Genomic DNA, 17,065 nt, shown 5'->3' with positions numbered 1-17,065 from the left:
GGGTTTAGAGTAGCGTATTTTGATGGTGTGGGTGTTTTATGAGAAGGGTTGGAATTTGGCGTACATTCCGATTGTTGCGACGAGACCCACTCTTCATGCTCACGTTGGGAATGTTCAAAACCAGATGAATCTCGCTTTGAAGAGTTCTCATCCTCAGTTGGAAGCTTTCTCTTATAGCTACCCTTAGGCCAACCTTTGGTTTTCGCCTCCTCATGAGGTGGTTCTAGCCATGTACTTTCTGGCACAGCAATCTCCATAAGTTTTCTAACCATACCCCTCTGCTCTTCTTCAGAAGCCATTTCATACCTTTTCATAAACATATCCATCGAAGGTCTACAATCGGGACCAACACCCACCGACACACTTGGAAAAATGCATGAGTTTTCCAAAAGGGATCGATAGCACTCAAAGATATGGAACGCGTTCTTGCTTTTGAAGTTCAATGATTTCGTGAGCACATGACAATCCATGATCAGCGCAAATAACACCTACAAATGAACTTCGAGTCCTTAGCAAAGACGGGCTACACGGGTATCTAGTTCTTCATAAAGCAAAAGTCCAAACATTTTCTTGAGACCAGGTTTCTGAGTTCATGAAATAAAGGAATCCGGTGGTGGTGCTGGGTTACAATCAGACTCTTTTCGAACGTACCTCTAATCTCAGACAGCTAGATCTCTAAAATCGGGTGGATCAAGTAAAACATACTTAGAAAATCATGTCTGTTTGTGTTTCCTAGAACACGTTTCACCTGAGCATGAGACCCTTCGACTCTATTGGTCATTGTACTCCCAAAGTGAATGTGTTGATATGTCCAACAACATACGAATCGATCCTTGTAAGGCAACTAAGTCTCTCGCAGATAACTAACAAAATTGGAGTACTCAACCCTATAGTGTTTTTCCAAAGCGGCAATTCTCACGGTTGAAGATATCCTCGGATCCTCGATTTCACTACATTGTTCCACGAGAACCGGCCTTTATCTACAAGTTACGTGGTGTGAAAAAAAATCATTGCATTTCGAAGGGCCGCATTAGAGATATGCCATCTACGAGATGCTTGTGCGCGTCAGGAAACACAATATCAGCGGCACTCATCAAGGCCAAGTCCCTGTCAGACACGATCATAGATGGCCTTTCTTCACCCAGCAAACCGTTAAACTGACGCAAAGCCCACTCATAGTCTATCGCTATTTCGGACTGGAGCAACACTTAACAGACCGTGAAAGACTTCCAAGTTGAAGTCACCCCCACAAACTGTACAAAAGACCACCGATACTTATTGGTTTTGTAGGTTGCGTCTATGATGAAAACTTTTGGAAAAGTCCGAGCCATTTTAACACCGTCCGGATGGGCCCATAACAATCTCGTTATCTCATCCGTATTCATATCCTCTCTCACCTCCTCGAAATAATGGTTTTCTGCTAACAACTCACGCAATCTCTGCATTTGCGAGCGATCGTTCATATCCAATGTCCTCACCTTGTGCCTGGCATTGTAGACTTGATATATGCTAGATAGGTTATCGGGAAACCTATGTCTGATGGACTTCAAAACTTCTTTAGGCTTAACTCCATTTTGAGTCATCTCTGACAAGAACTCAAATTATGGAACAGTCAATCGAGTAGCAAATGCATGTCCTTCAAGGGTCTTCGCCAATGGATGGTTGTGAACACCATTAAGAACGACAATTTTCCAACTATCGACAGTGCCGCGTTGGAAAATACATCTTAACTTAAATGGACATCCACGTTTCTTGGTTCTCGTATTTCTCTTATTAGCTTTCTCTGCTTTTTTGTGTGAACGATACACGCCCGAACTCTCGCAATCTAAATCCAGCCTTGGTACTCGGTTCCCGTTAGCATTCTGCAACTTCCCAATTACCATAACCACATTACATTGTTTTCCCCGAGCAATTGCCCAACCAATTACGTCACTACGTGTATGAAATACCTAAAGATATGAAAGAAAACAACAATCAATAAACTAATATAATTTCATTTAGAAAATAAAAATAAGTGAAAACAATGCCTACTATGTACCTCTTCCATAGTAAATATTTCTGTTGTATCTATTGAAAGCAGTTGAACATCATCCACGTCATTCGAGTTTCCAGAGTTCTCGAAACACACCGAAGGATCCTAAATAAAGAACAGTTGTTAATTGATGTTTGGCTTAAGTACCAAATGCCACAAACACACCGTTTACCACTGTTTGTGTTTTCCTATGTTCAAATCCTAAAACGACATGGCCACACCGTTTGTACTAGGTCCCAAACGGTGTGGCCACACCGTTCAAGTGGCAAAAAAACAGACAAGTCTTTTTTCCAAGTTCAAAGCTCAAACGACATGGCCACACCGTTCAAGTGGCAAAAAAAAAAATAGTCTTTTTTCCAAGTTCAAATCCCAACGACATGGTCACAATCGTTTGGGACTGAATCTAAACGGTGTGGCCATGCCGTTTGGGACTAAGTTCAAACGGTGTGGACACACCGACAAGTTTTTTTTAGTCCATATGCCAAACGACATGGCCACATCGTTTTGGACACAGTCCAGACGGTGTGACCAGACCGTTTGGTGTGAAATACAAACGGCCTAGCCGAGTCGTTTAATTATTACATGCATAATTATTACATGTATAATCACTGTACACATCAATAATTACTACATGCATAATTATTACATGTATAATTACTACATGCATAATTATGTTTAATTTAGATTTACCTTATTCTTATTAAATGCAGCATCATTCATTCCTCTATTTTCTTCACTTTGAACTTGTTATACATTTTCTTCTTGAATGGGGTCACTTGGAACTTGTTCTATATTTTCTTCTTAAATTGGGTCATGATGCATTACATTTTCTTCGTCATCTTCATGTTCTAAAATGGGGTTGGACTCTTCCATTAGTGTTTAGTGTTAGGGTTTAAGGGTTTAAGGTTTTAAGGTTTTTTATGGTGGAAGAGAAGAGAATAGAAGAGAAGGGCTGAAAAGGTTGCAACAAGTCAAATTCACTTTGGTTTGGGATCTGCCCAACACAAAACAACTTTTGGGACCAATGGCACATTTGTAATAAGTGGTTTAGTTTTTGGGTCTGTCAACACAATATGGTCCGGCAGTAACAAACACCTAATTTTATTGGGAACAAAAGGTCAAAAGGTCCGAAGCAAAAGTAATTTACTTACCATTATTCTCCTCTTACTCAAATAATTTATTCTCACGTTTCTAATTTAGGAACCCAAACAGTATTATCGGGCTCGAATTGAGAATAAACTAACAGAAAATTACATTTTAATTAGTGCTTGATCCTTTGCTTCATGCTGAAAGGTGCGATTTTTACCAAGATTTTGGGGAGCGTGGTTTGATTGGTGTTTTTGCTCCAAACCGTGAAAGGCGCGGTTTGAGTGCGGGAGCGATAGGTGAAGCAGGCGGTTTGGGTGACGCTCTGAGTGTGTTTTATTTTGATGAAATTAAGGGTGTGAGTGTGTTAAACCAAACCCAAAATATGATACTGGATCCACACCGAGAATGGATTTTTTCCAAGCCGATTCCTACACTGCTCTGGCTCAGTTTCAATTCACCAAATGACTATAACATAAAAAAGATAATGCGGAAAAAGTAATTATAGTCTAGTTGATCTATGATATGCATAATCCCAAACATAACACTCCCAATGGATGCCAATCTATTAGTAATCAGCATCCGGAATAAACAAAAGCGAGTAGCAACAATTTTTTATCCACTCTTCCCAACAACACAATGTTACTAGGACTTCATCCTGTCGATTTGATTCAAGGCGGGTTGGAGAATGTTGAAGAGAACCCAAGCAATAGCAGCTGCAACAACAAATAATACAAGTAACCCCCTGTTATCAGATGAAGCTTCAGCAATCATAGCAACTTCACTTGCAGAGGCAGTTGGTGCAGACACATAAGCCAATCCACCTAGACCAAGTCCTACAATGACGCCTTTTGTGCTGTTCATTTTGTTTATTTGGTTGAGTGCTGGTTGTAGAATGTTATAGAGAACCCAAAGGATAGCTGGAACTAGAGGTAGTAGGAGAGCAAGTCCACGGTTATCGCCTTCAGCGATATCTGCAATTTGTTGTGCTGCAAAGGCTGGATGACAAGAACTCAATGTGGAAAAGACCGCCCCAGCAAGGGCAGTTCCAGTTAAAGAAGATAGGTTGAAGTTTTCTGATGATTTTGAGGTGGTACTGACTTTCTGGAGGGCTTGGAGTGGGAGAACTGAGACTGGTTTTATGGTTGGCCTGGAAGAATGGACCCTGTTGGGAGAAGTGCTACTGCTCACGCACTTGGCACTGAGCATTGCAGTTGTAGCTATTGTTGATGCCATCACTGTTGCTAATGCTAAGAGGTTTGTTTCGCAGGTAGGCTTGTTAGAAAAGGAAGGAGATAAGAGAGCTTCAAGTTGGATGCACGTATTAGAACCAAGAAAGAAAGGACATCCAATGGGAATGTGTGTTCTAGATTCTAATCCTATCCACATGCGTTTAAGGTGTTATAGGGGCCATGTACTCCAGCCTCCACATACTTTTCTTATCACTTTCGTAGCAAAGGATCAATGGGCGACCCACCAAGCACACTTGGTGAACAATTCCAACGCAAATGTGACTATAACCTCCCCTCAGTAAAGAACGATGGCAAAGAATTCTCCGCCGAACAATTCAAGAGACCAGACTACATACTATCGTATGAGTCCCAATAATGCAAATTCAATCAGAATATAGTGGTAACGTAAGGAAAAGTAGCGAAAAGCAAGACACCTCGGATGAAAAAACAAGTGAGAAAGACAGGCACAACAAATTGTCAATAATATCAATCAGGGATCAAAATGTGCAGGAGTAATTTTTCAATGAAACATCCACTGACCTGGTAAAAAACAAAAAGATTAATTGGGTGAAAATAGGCTTTGAACGGAGTTAGGGTGGTTAATCATATCCCGGCAGGAGCCAGGAGGCAGATTGATCAAATTAGTTTTTGTGCTGGACAGCAAATCCTTCATCAAGTTTGCATCATCTTCGAACAACCTTCCAAAAGGGGAACAATACCTCAAAACACAACTTTCCATGTATTTCTCAGATAACTTTTTCTCAACTTTACATGTATTAATGCTCTCAATCATCTTCTAATTACAGTTCAGTCTTGGAGTAGAGATGTTGGCAAGGCTGCATATACTCTAGACATACCCACTGTTTTCATCATGTTAGACTTGGCAGCATCTAGCAAAGGGTCTGATTTGAGGGCCTTTTCAAAACATATCTTGGCATCCTCCCAACAACCCTCGCCAACATATACCAGACCAAGACTGTTGTATGCAGGAGCATATCCAGGCTGCTGTTCAAGCGACTTGGCAAGCATTGATTTTGCACGCTGATACTGTTTCTGTTGCCTATATAGATTTCCAAGGTTAGAAAGCATTGTGTGTGCCTGCTGAGGTATCGCACATGACAGTGCCCGCTTGTATACTTCCTCAGCTTGTGAAGAATCCTCAGAGAGTTGCAATGAGATACCTAAATATGCAAATTTTGGAGCAAGATCACTTTATTACACAGTAATGAATGAATATGTGGAATACCAAAGCTGTATAAATTCACGTCAAGGCAAATAATTCCAATATAACAAAACAAAATGGAGATCCACGTACCAAGATTAGACCACACATAGCTGCATTCCTTGCAGCGGGCAATTGCAGCCTTGAGGTACTTTTGTGACGCCTTGAATTGCAGAGTACAAAGGCTGTAAAGACCAAGCTGGTGCCACTGTACATAATCATCCGGGTTCTCCTCTATTGCCTGTTTCAAAAAAAATATTTAAGGAACAAACCTTCATTCTGCTTAGGAGTTGCAACTTATGACATTGTTAGAGACTGACATAAGCATACCTGCTTTAACGTGTAAAGCGCCCTCTCTTCCACCTCTGTCAAATTCTTCTGCCCACTTTCAAAAGTTGCTGTTATCTCATGTTCTGCCCTATGAACCATTGCTAACCCTGCCCAAGCCAAATGAGGTTCAACTGTTGCAGAATCTCCTTCTCTTAGTATTGAAGCCATTTCATTTCCAGCCCAAGAAAGTTGTTCTGTAGGATCTTGAGATCTTTCTGCACCTTTGATTCGGTGAACCGCAACAGCATATCGGGTAGCCATGCAATTCGGTTCCAGCTTTGCTGCCTACTGAAACTAAGAAAGATCATTACGAGCCCAACAAACTTAAATATAAACCTAACTTTGTCCTTTTAAGGCCAGTGGTCTTAGCTCTGAATTAAGCCAAGTCACATGGAAAATGAAGTAGGAAATCTTTACTTGTAAGAACTTAACTCTAAGAGTGTAAAACAATGCCTGCAGAAAATTTTCCACACAGTTTACTAATATATTAGATATTTACCTGATCCATAAAATTTAATATCTTAACATAATAAAAAAAACATTACATGCTGTCGCCACCTAAATATTCCCTTCACCTCAACATTGCACAAGAGCCACCGATAAAAATACCTGCTGTGAAAGACTGAAAGGCGATAGGCGGGTCAGGGCGGTGGAGCTCCCTACCTGCCGCCTTGGACGCCCAGGCGCTGCCTTAGATCTGCCAGCAGTTCCCTCTCAAACAAACTAACACAATACTCCGGATTTTCAATTGTGAGAAGATGACCTAACTTAAAGATGGACTTGGATTTAGAACGTAAGTCGGACCAAGACTTAGTGGCCGTTTGGATAGGAAGTAAAAGTAAAAAGTAACTGTATAGAAAATTGACTTTTCATTTTTTTTACTTTTTTAAAAGTGGTGTATTTTGATATGAAGTGAAAAAGTTTGTTTTGCAATTATTTTACTTTTGGAAGTGAAAAGAAGCATGTGTATGTCATGTGCATACATTATAATCAAATTATCATAACATTTAAAAAAACGCTCCAAAACTAAAATCCTCAGTACCCACATAAGTACTAATGCAAAGTAAACTATGAAATAGCTAGAGGGTACTAGACAAACATTTTCCCACATAGATCATTTATAAGATTTCCCATTTCTTGTTGTTCTTTCGTTAGATCCATAGTTTAGTTTAGATGTCTGACCCATTTCATTATCACCTTCATCAAGAATAACTATGTCATCTCTGGCATACGCATCATACAATGCATATGATCTATGCAGGATACAAACAATGCATCATACAATTCATATGACTTGTGCAGGAAAGAAACAACATCATACAACTCATATGATATATGCTCATATCGACAATTATATTAGCATATACAATTATAGCACCATCTACATATCCCAACATTTCGACCCAGTGATCATTTTATAAATCCCTTACCCAAAAAGGACCAACTCTATACATATGAATAGACAATTCACTTGCTACCCTTACACATCAAATTAATTCCCAACTTAGTTGGTTCTCTATAAGCAGCATACACATTAATGAGAAAAAAACATCTATATGGTGAATGGCTACTTAACGGGCAGGCTATTGACAATTAAGCTTTCAAAGGAAATTACTACTTAAAAAAATAAAAAATTAAAGAGATGCAATTTATGTTCATAGCTAGATGAGGGTAACTCTTCTACTACACCACTTAAAAATCTGTGATAGTTTATGAGATAGCTCTTTCCATTTTTATTTTTATTTTTATAGACCAATGATTGGCTAACTTTAAATAGTGATAAGGTGGTTCAAAGATTCTAGACTTATGACTAGGTAATTCACATACAAATAGTAATTGATAGTTTTAAAAAAATCTCTTTGGCTGTGTTTGGTTCAAGGAAAATTGAGAAAAAGAAAGTGTTTTCAAGGAAATTGAAAACTTTTGAATGTTTGGTTCGCAATGGAAAATGAAAAACTAGAAAACAGATTCTTCAAATGTGTTCAAAAGGAGGAAAACAACCTCTATTTTAACAGAGAGGAAGTTGTTTTCTAAAAGGGAGAGATTTTAGAGTTCAGCAGGTTTCAAAAGGTTTTGATTCCCTACTACGCGCAAGTTTCACAAGCCTTGATCCAGTCTCCCAAACTACACTCAACTATAACAAACTTTCCCCTTTCCAACCAAACACACAAAATCCAAATTCTTGGAAAATCATTACATGGAAAACCAAATCCAAGAATCTGTTTTCTTTTAGAATCAGATTTCAGTGAACCAAACGCAGCCTTTATGCTATCTCCAAATTCAACGCAAAAAGAAAGAAAGTGAAAGGCTAGTCTTTTGGAACTTACTCAAAAATGTGAATTTAATTTCAAAAAGTGACTTTCTATGGTGTACCATCCAAACACCTTTTTTAGTATTACTTTCAATCCAAACGAGCACTTGAATAAGAAGTAAAAGTGTATTTTTCTTACTTTTGAAAGTAAAAAGGTGAAAAAGTGTGGTTGGATAGTATCATAGAAAGTCACTTTTCAAAAGTAAAAAATCACACTTTTCACCAAGTCCAAAAAACTAGTTTCTCACTTTTCACTCTTTCTTTCTTTTGGGTTGAATTTGGACTTGATAGTTAAGATAAAAAGAGTGTTTTTTTATTTGGCAAACCTGTGATCAATAACTCATTGATGCTGGCAAGGTTGGATCCCTAGGCCTTTGGGTGATTATCACCCGAAGGTTTTACCAGCTTTGCTAGTTGGCACCTGCTAAAAGAGAATTTTTCAGGACCACCTAACACTATTTGTAAACTCACCTAGTCGTTACCCTAGAATCTTTGAACCACCCTATCCATGTTTAAAGTTCTAAAAGCTATCTCACAAATTTTATCAAAAAGGTCAATAACATCTCCTTCTAATTTTTTCAAGGCAATAAATTCCATTGATAGCTTAATTGTCAATAGCATGCTCATTAAGTAGCTTAATAAACTATTCACTATATGGATATTTACTCATAATATATGATGTGTAGGTATGTAGGTTGTTTTCGTGTGGGAGATGACACGGTTATTCCAAATGAAGGTGATAATGAAGTGACATACAAATATAGAAGTAACACAAATGCAACAAAAAATGGGGAATCAGAGAGACAATATATTATATACAAGCAAATGTCGAGTTGTCGACCCATTACCGTCTACCTATTTTATAGTTTACTTGGCATTAGTATTTATGTGTATAGGTACTGGGGGGCTTTAGTTTTGAAAATTTTCAAATAAATTTTTTATTGTGCTTTGATTATAATGTGTGCACATGACATGACATGACATGCACATGCACATGCTTCTTTTCAACTTTTGAAAATAAATTAATTGCCAAACAAACTTTTTCATTTTTTCACATTTTACCCAAACAACACTTTTTAAAAAGTAATAAAAATGAAGCCACTTTTCTCTACAGTTACTTTTTACTTTAACTTCCTATCCAAACAAACAATAAATTTACCTGCCCCAAAGGATAATTGAGCATGGATCCATAACCAGCGCTAGAAAAAGAATGCATGAAGGCTCTCATTCCAAACTCCAAGGAATTGACTAATTTCACTAGTGAAAACACCCTTGCGACGCTAGTGAGTTCGAACTAGAATCTATTTTTGAAACAACAACACAAGTTGACAACTTTTTTTGATGAGTAGAAGTTTGAGTCCAACTAAAGACTCTTGTAGGGATATCAAAAAGATAAGTTAGAGACCAAGTTGACTAGTCGATAACTTCAAAAATTTATAAGATCTATGAATTATAAAAAGTTGTTGGGAAAATTCTTATGCATTTTGTTTTTTGATCGGCAAATATATTTATGAAACCAATCAAAAGAAAATAGGCTGAGGTATCCTACGAAAAATATAAATAAAGAAAAACTACAAAGCAAAGGTCCCTGATCAATACATCAAGGAATCCAATCTAAACATAAACTATATCGTTGAAAGGTATATCACTATATCCCTCATCTCGTCATACAACTTCCCTTTCCTGCGTGAATTCCCAAATCCCAACAAGGCAAGTAGCACTTTCATGACATTCAAATAAAGGTACTCCAAATGCCCCAAGATAATGTACACCATAAAAGGGTATGATTCACAGACTCGCCCTCATTCAAACAAAGCTGACAAAAATTAATAAAATTTTCTGTTATACATTTCTTCCAAAGGTTATCCCACGTGAGAATACGGTTTAAAAAGGCACACCACACAAAGAATACGTCTGAAGGTACTATGGAGGCTCAGATGATTGCGCTATGGAAATTAGGAATAGGTCTCGGTCTAGATCTAAGAGGGCGAATTACATAATGAATCCAAATGTAGAAAGACTCTATAGAAACCCCACCCCCCACCTACTCGTCCCAAGACCAAAGCCGTCTCACAAGAGAGAGATAGCATCCAGTAGTTCCTTGAGGGCGGCCACACTCACTGTCTGAGAGGGCAACCTGAATTCCCAAGTCCTAAGCACAATTTCCATTGTCCTCTCATGTGAACAAGTTAACTGGGTGATTCATATATAATCAAGCGAAAACACGGAATAAAGGTCTCTCAGCTAACCACCCATCCTCCCAAAATGGATTCATCCACCATTACCCAAAACGAATTTGGAGTTCTTTTGTCTGATCTCACAAGAGAGAGATAGCATCCAATAGTTCCTTGAGGGCGGCCACACTCACTGTCGATGTCTGAGAGGGCAACCTGAATTCCCAAGTCCTAAGCACAATTTCCATTGTCCTCTCACGTGAACAAGTTAACTAGGTGATTCGTAAGATCAGATAAGGCATATATAATCGAGGGAAAACACGGAATAAAGGTCTCTCACCCAACCACCTATCCTCCCAAAACGGATTCTCTCAAGTCCCACCATTACCTAAAACGAATTTGAAGTTTTTTTGGAAAACTCCATAATGTTGTAAATCTATGATGCACGGATATGGGGATACCAGTACAGAGTACGATACGGGATTTTTAAAATTTTAGGATATGGGTACAGCAGTGGGAACGGCTATTTTATGTTATTAGTATTATTTTACAATAAAAAAAAAAAGCAATTATATGTTCTGTTTTAATAATGGACCATCGGTTTTTATAGAAAGACATTCGAAAGAGGCCTGAAAATCGTTATTGTAATGGGCCAGTTTTGTTGTACATGCTTTAGTTCTTTGTAATGGGCTTCAATGGGTTGACTAAAACAAGTGGCTCAAATACCATTATGTGGTCATGTGTTTATTAAGAAGATTGATGTGTGCAGCACGTATGTACAAGCTGTCTTTTGGTAGACCACATAAAATAGTCAATAGTCTCTCTTCACCATTATCAGCTCAGATCTAGATCTCTCCACCATTGAAAGAAACAGAAAAGGTAAGTACAAGCAACAGATCAAGATCTCTTCTTCTTGAGAACAACATCTTCTAATCTTCTTCCTTACTTCTTTCCTTCGTCCGCCTTTTGTTTTTAAGATTTCAGTTAACTTAGCTGTATCGGTGCCGTATTCCGTACCCGCATCGGTATCGTACCGGTGTCAACCCAGTATTATGACAAAAGTGCTGTATCCGTGCATCTTAGTTGTAAATGCCTTTCCAAACCCCACAACCAAAAGGAACGGACTTCAAATCACTAATCCACCCCATTTGATCCTCACCAAACCTTGAGGTAATTACCCTCCCCCAAAGAATCTCATCACCGAACGGCCATAACCACCTAACAAAGCAAGATTGAACTCATGTAAACTCTTGACATCCCAAACCACCTGCATGCTTCAACAAACAAAGCCTATTCCATCCCACCAAATGAAACTTGTCGTTCCTCAGTGCCATCCCAAAGAAAATTCCTAATAATTACTTCCAACATATGCGCTACACTCAACAACATGTAAAAAAGAGACATGTAGTAAACAGGATGCTCTTGATTAATAAAACTCGGTTGCTTTTGGAAAGGAATTGTCCTTTCAACCAGCAATCTTCTTGCTAAAAACAGGTCCCAAATAGCTTTAGAGTTTAATCCGCCCCCAAAGGAAGACCTAAGTATCTAAAAGGAAGAATCCCCGCCCCACTATCTATGGCAGAGGACACACTATCAATCTCCACCCCCTCACCAACTCCAAAATTAGTGCTCTTAGCCATATAAACCTTCAAACCAGAGACGCTCTGGAAGCAGCACAGGATACCCCTAAGGGTTCTTAGCCGTGCACTTATCATTCCCCAGAAATACACCCGTATCATCCAAGTTATGAGATATATTATCCTTTCCCACTTTAAAACCCTCGAAATGCGGGTGGCTCTACCAATCATTTTACCAAACACCTCGACAACAAAAGTAAGAGAAGTGGGTACAACGGATCACCTTGCCTAGTGCCCCTAGAAATCCTAAAGAAACCACCCACTGGTATAGAAAAAGAAGCGGACGAAATGCGCCTCCTAAGTCCTAACGCAATGTCCCAACCTCACCATTTAACCCCAAAACCCAGGCACATCAAGAAATAATCCAAGAAATCCCAATTCAACATGGTCTCAAGCTTTTCCCAAATCTATTTTGCAGAAAACCCAGATTATCCTCTCTATCAATTGCCTCATTCGCAATCAACTTTTATGCATTTTAAAGAAGTAAAGTTTGAGTTTACCCTGTCAGGTAGTACTTTATTAAAACAGTAATATGATATATATACAAAAGAAACAAAAAAAATCTGCCTAGGTGCCCTCTATCTGCCTAGCACTTTTTGGACCATTGCTTGCAACAACCCCCATATAGGGAGTGGTGCATAACCACTGAGCCAACGGCTGATGTGCAAGTTGTGTTGGAAGGATTCGAACCCACGATCGATGATTTAATAGATTGAGGTCTACATCAGAAGACCTTCATTTCATTAACTATTAAACTAAACAAATAGGCATGAACAACCCTATGAAATTCTGGGACAGTAGAAGCAACCAAAAAATTGAGTGTAACAAAGGAAGAATACACACCTTCTCCAAGCACTTGCCAGCACTTGTGTGATCACCAACCACCGAATATGCATTAGCAAGATTTACCCATATATGTGCAGATTTTGGATCAGCTTTAGCTGCTGCAAACAAACACTCCTTTGCTACATTTGCAGCAACTAGTTGCTGTGAAAAAGCTTCCTCACCGGAATCCGCACCAGCACCTGAAAATTTTGCAGCAAGAAATTAATCGAGCACCTTAGTGCCAACAATTTCCCATGGACAAAAAAGTCAAATTTTCCATGAAAAAACACTTTACCACTACCAACGGTTTCCCATTGATTAAAAGTCACACTAATAAACAAAATTTATCGAGAATGCAAACCTCATACCTGCAATAACTGAACCATATTTACGCAGGAGAAGAACTGAATAATTGACTCGAGCAGCTGGATGGTTTTGATCCTTCAGGATTAAATCTTGGAAACATTTTGTAGATAGCTCTAAATTACCACTAAAATCAAACAAAATAAAAAGTCAGAATTGCGTACATGAATGTTTTCTTTCAGCTTTAAGTATTAGAAATGAACCTCAACAGTTTATTACTCTCACCTTCGAAGGTATGCAATTCCAAGATTTGCAAGTGCATCCAAGAAGTCAGAAGAAAAAGGCAGCAGTGATGATAAAACTGAAATAGCACTCTAGACAGAACCGCATAAACGTCATAAGCTTTGATCTTAAAACAATGGCTATTTTGTTTAGTAAAACAAAAGAAAAATTATAGATAGAGTTGAAAGAGACAAACAGAAAGGTATTAATACCTCAACACGGCCACTTCTAAGGAGGATCAAGCCGAGCGTATTCCAAATATTTGCTTGTCTAATATCTACTTGCATGGACTCCTTCAACTTAGAAAGAATTTCGCCAAGTTCCTCGTGCTCAAGTTCTTTATTGGAACTACCGTCCCCTGTATTGCCTAGCAGAATGCACTACACAGGTAAAGAAGCAGATACTAAGGCTATAATAAAAGAAAGATAACATACTGATGAGTACAAGCATATAACACAAAACATACCTGTGCATGATGAATCTGTACTGAAGAGAGGAACTCGGGCCTATCAACGTCTTCCTCACCTCTAAGTAATATCTCTTCTGCCTTCTCGTACACCAAGACTGCCTGTAAATCTCCAAAAAATATAATAAAAAAACATAAAAATATCGGCACAAAATAGTTTGATGAAACGAATTTCTACCTTTTGTGGTTGACACAAACGCTGATACATTAGTCCAAGTATAAAATGAGCATGGGCATTCTTGGGCATCTTCTTTGCAACATGTACTAAACCCTACAACAGTAAACAAAACCAAGTAGTAAGTAATATTCATAATGTAATAATAGTAAAAACAAGAGAGAGAATGAATAAAGTCACTCACAATTTTAAGACTGCTGACTTTGTCTTCACGAGATGATGATGATGATGATGGTCCAGAAAAATGTTGTTGTTGTTGATCAGTAGTAGCAGCAGCGTCTACTATATCATGCCCACCACCAACACTTTCAAATGACTGATATTCTCCCTTGATAACTCTTGAACCACCACCAGTACGACTCTTATTATTATTATTATTATTATGCGACCTGTTTACTAGTTTAATATTTCCTTCCGTCATGACGTCACCTTGGGGTAACATTATTTTCTCTCCACCAACGACACTTACACTAGTAAAAACAAATGGTAAATAGATAAATAAATGTAATTACTAGACTAGAAGGGTTTTAAGGAGAGAGAGACAATTTCAGACCTGGAAGGAGAAATAGGAGGAGGGAGAAAGAAATCGTCATCGCATTGAGGAGGCTCGATATTGAGGTCAGCAATAACTGCCAGTTTTGTGTTGCGGCCCATTTCCACGTCACTCATAACTACTGCTCATGTTTCTTTGCTTTTTCTTGGGCTAACACGGCCTTTCTGTTCAAAAGAAGCCCAACAACTTCTGGGCGCGCCCAAAACCCATTCCAAATCATCTTTTTTTGGGAGGAAATCAGTTCGGACTCCAGCAATTGTTGTCTTATACAGATTGTTTTAACATTGCATTTGGGGTCCTAGCCAAATGAAAGATAAAAAATAGTTTAACTCTTGAACAAAAAATAGAGGAGATACTCTAATGGTTTTGAACATTGTGTTGATGATGCTCTTAATTTGTGCCCCCCATGGTACTGCAAACTCTCACCACGAGCTCACTATTGCTCCCTGATAAGCATCCAAAACTGTATTACCTCATAGAGACATAATATTTCGGTTAATTTTGTGTTTAATAATCATGAAATAATCGCATTTTCGTGTTTTTGCAGATTGGAACAACTAATGTACAAATAATGATAAAGCCAACATTTAAACACAGAAGAGGGAATGTACATAAGCTTTCCAATTAACCTCATCTGAAGCCCAACAAATCCGCACAGAAGCATCAAACTTCCGAAGCTCCTACCTCTTGAACCAAGACTCGAATCACAACAAGTGAAATTTCTTTCAGACGATCGGTCGCGAAGAACTTCTACGATAAAGGGGAAATTGTAAAATTGCCAAAAAACCGGACCGCCACTGGACTTCACGTGGACCCACTATGCGGGCCCACAACATTTGATGAGTCACCATACAAGTCAAGACAAAGATACAAATAATTGGTGCAAAAGTGACATCTTGCATGTAGTTAATAAAGTTATATGAGATTAGGTGTTAATATTGGAAAAAAATATAGGTGTCATTTTGTCGTGGATTGTATGGGTAAGAAAGAAGTAAATGTGGTTCGGTGTTTCACGTGGGAGGAAATGAGATTTCTCTCAAATGGAGAAGAAAACAAAACAACAGGGGATGCACTACATTGATTGTCTTGACTCTTGTTCCATTTAAATTCCAAGTCTTTATCTTTTGAAAGGGAGTTTTTAGTTTTTTTTAGAAAAAGCTTGAAACATTGTTAATGGTGGAAACACTTTCTAGTTTCTAATAAAATTTCATTTTTTTTACTTAGGTAATCAATTCGTTTTACATTCTTTTCTTTCTTTCTATCTCTTGTTACTTTCTATCTTGTAACTTGAAATCAATCCAAGGATCATGAGCTGAAATCCTCCAAGGTGGAGGATTAATGAAGCTCATGAGAGGATTCGTTAAATTTCTTAGAAATAGGATTCATTACCTAGACTTAAGGGCACATATAGCACACTACCCCAAAATGATAGTGTCCAGCCAAACTTGAGACCTAGAAATTTATAAGGACTCGCATGTGCCTCCCTTTTTATGCCTGGGCTAGCCTCGCGCGCGAGTTATCTCTAATATCTTATTTTCATGGTTAACAGGATTATGTTGTATGAGTCCAGGAGTTGAGATGGGATTTCAGAGATAAAACCCCAGTTCAACTTCTTATGTTAGGGAAATAGATTTAGAGATGAGTCCATTTCACTAGGGATCGACGATTAAGCCGGTTCGGGTTTGATAATGAACCCTAAACAGCTTAGAGAAGGTAGTAATTCGACTTTAAGAGAAGTTTATAAGACCTCGCATGAGTGGAATGATCTTCCACCTTTTCTTTCTCTTTGAAAATCTTAGGAAAATCTTAGATTTTTATCGTCATTTGTTGTATTTCGCATGTTTAAGCGTCCGTTAGGATTTAAATAACAAAACTAAACTTAGCTAGTAATCCAAATAAATTTTACTCACTAGTTTCTCTACTTAGAGTATAAGAAAGATGTAAGTGGTCCTAGAATTTAGGTTGGTTCGAATCCCTACTCAACTAAACGCAAGAAGACGTGAGTAAGGACTTGAGTTTACTTTGAATGAAATAAAGATTTCGTATCTTTATACCGAAAAGGGATAGATATCAAATGGTGTCGCTGTCATTCTAAAGACCCAAGGACCTGTACGTGCTTGCAAACTAGAATTGCTCCATGGGGAAACCCTCCACTCTCATCCTTTCATTTATTTCTTTTTCTTGTGTTTTCTTCATTTTTTTTTTTTTTTTTCTCCAGCGTTTTGCTACTGATCCACATGCTACTGATCCACATGCTACTTTTGGTTGCAATTACAGGTTCCAAATGCTAGGACCTAGAAACTAGGCTACAACAAACACTAAGCTTACTGTGAGAAAATTTGACTTGCTGTGCACGTTTCTTTTCTTTGGTGGACTTGCAGGACGCTAACAGGTTTCAAAAAATTTAATAGACTATTGTATGATTTACATGTATACA

General features: G+C 38.3%; 2 protein-coding genes across 2 annotated transcripts; both read right to left on the bottom strand.

Moving 5' to 3' along the window:
* Nucleotides 1-3,574: 3,574 nt before the first annotated feature.
* On the bottom strand, nt 3,575-4,474 carry PSBY (photosystem II BY). Its single transcript, XM_086559962.1, has one exon. The coding sequence runs from the start codon at nt 4,352-4,354 to the stop codon at nt 3,764-3,766; it is 591 nt and encodes a 196-aa protein (XP_086416088.1). The 5' UTR covers nt 4,355-4,474; the 3' UTR covers nt 3,575-3,763.
* LOC147497420 (tetratricopeptide repeat (TPR)-containing protein) lies at nt 3,575-14,775 on the bottom strand. Its single transcript, XM_086559961.1, has 11 exons — nt 14,629-14,775; nt 14,260-14,545; nt 14,079-14,171; nt 13,901-14,002; nt 13,647-13,814; nt 13,438-13,526; nt 13,218-13,339; nt 12,868-13,049; nt 5,903-6,187; nt 5,666-5,813; nt 3,575-5,531 (listed from the first exon to the last, which is right to left on the bottom strand). The coding sequence occupies exons 1-11, from the start codon at nt 14,742-14,744 to the stop codon at nt 5,158-5,160; spliced, it is 1,965 nt and encodes a 654-aa protein (XP_086416087.1). The 5' UTR covers nt 14,745-14,775; the 3' UTR covers nt 3,575-5,157.
* Between the last annotated feature and the right edge of the window lie 2,290 nt (nt 14,776-17,065).

This window comes from Coptis chinensis, chromosome 5, assembly GCF_015680905.1.
Source record: "Coptis chinensis isolate HL-2020 chromosome 5, ASM1568090v1, whole genome shotgun sequence".
Taxonomy (NCBI): Eukaryota; Viridiplantae; Streptophyta; class Magnoliopsida; order Ranunculales; family Ranunculaceae; genus Coptis; species Coptis chinensis.
This window is presented reverse-complemented; position numbering and strand designations above follow the sequence as displayed.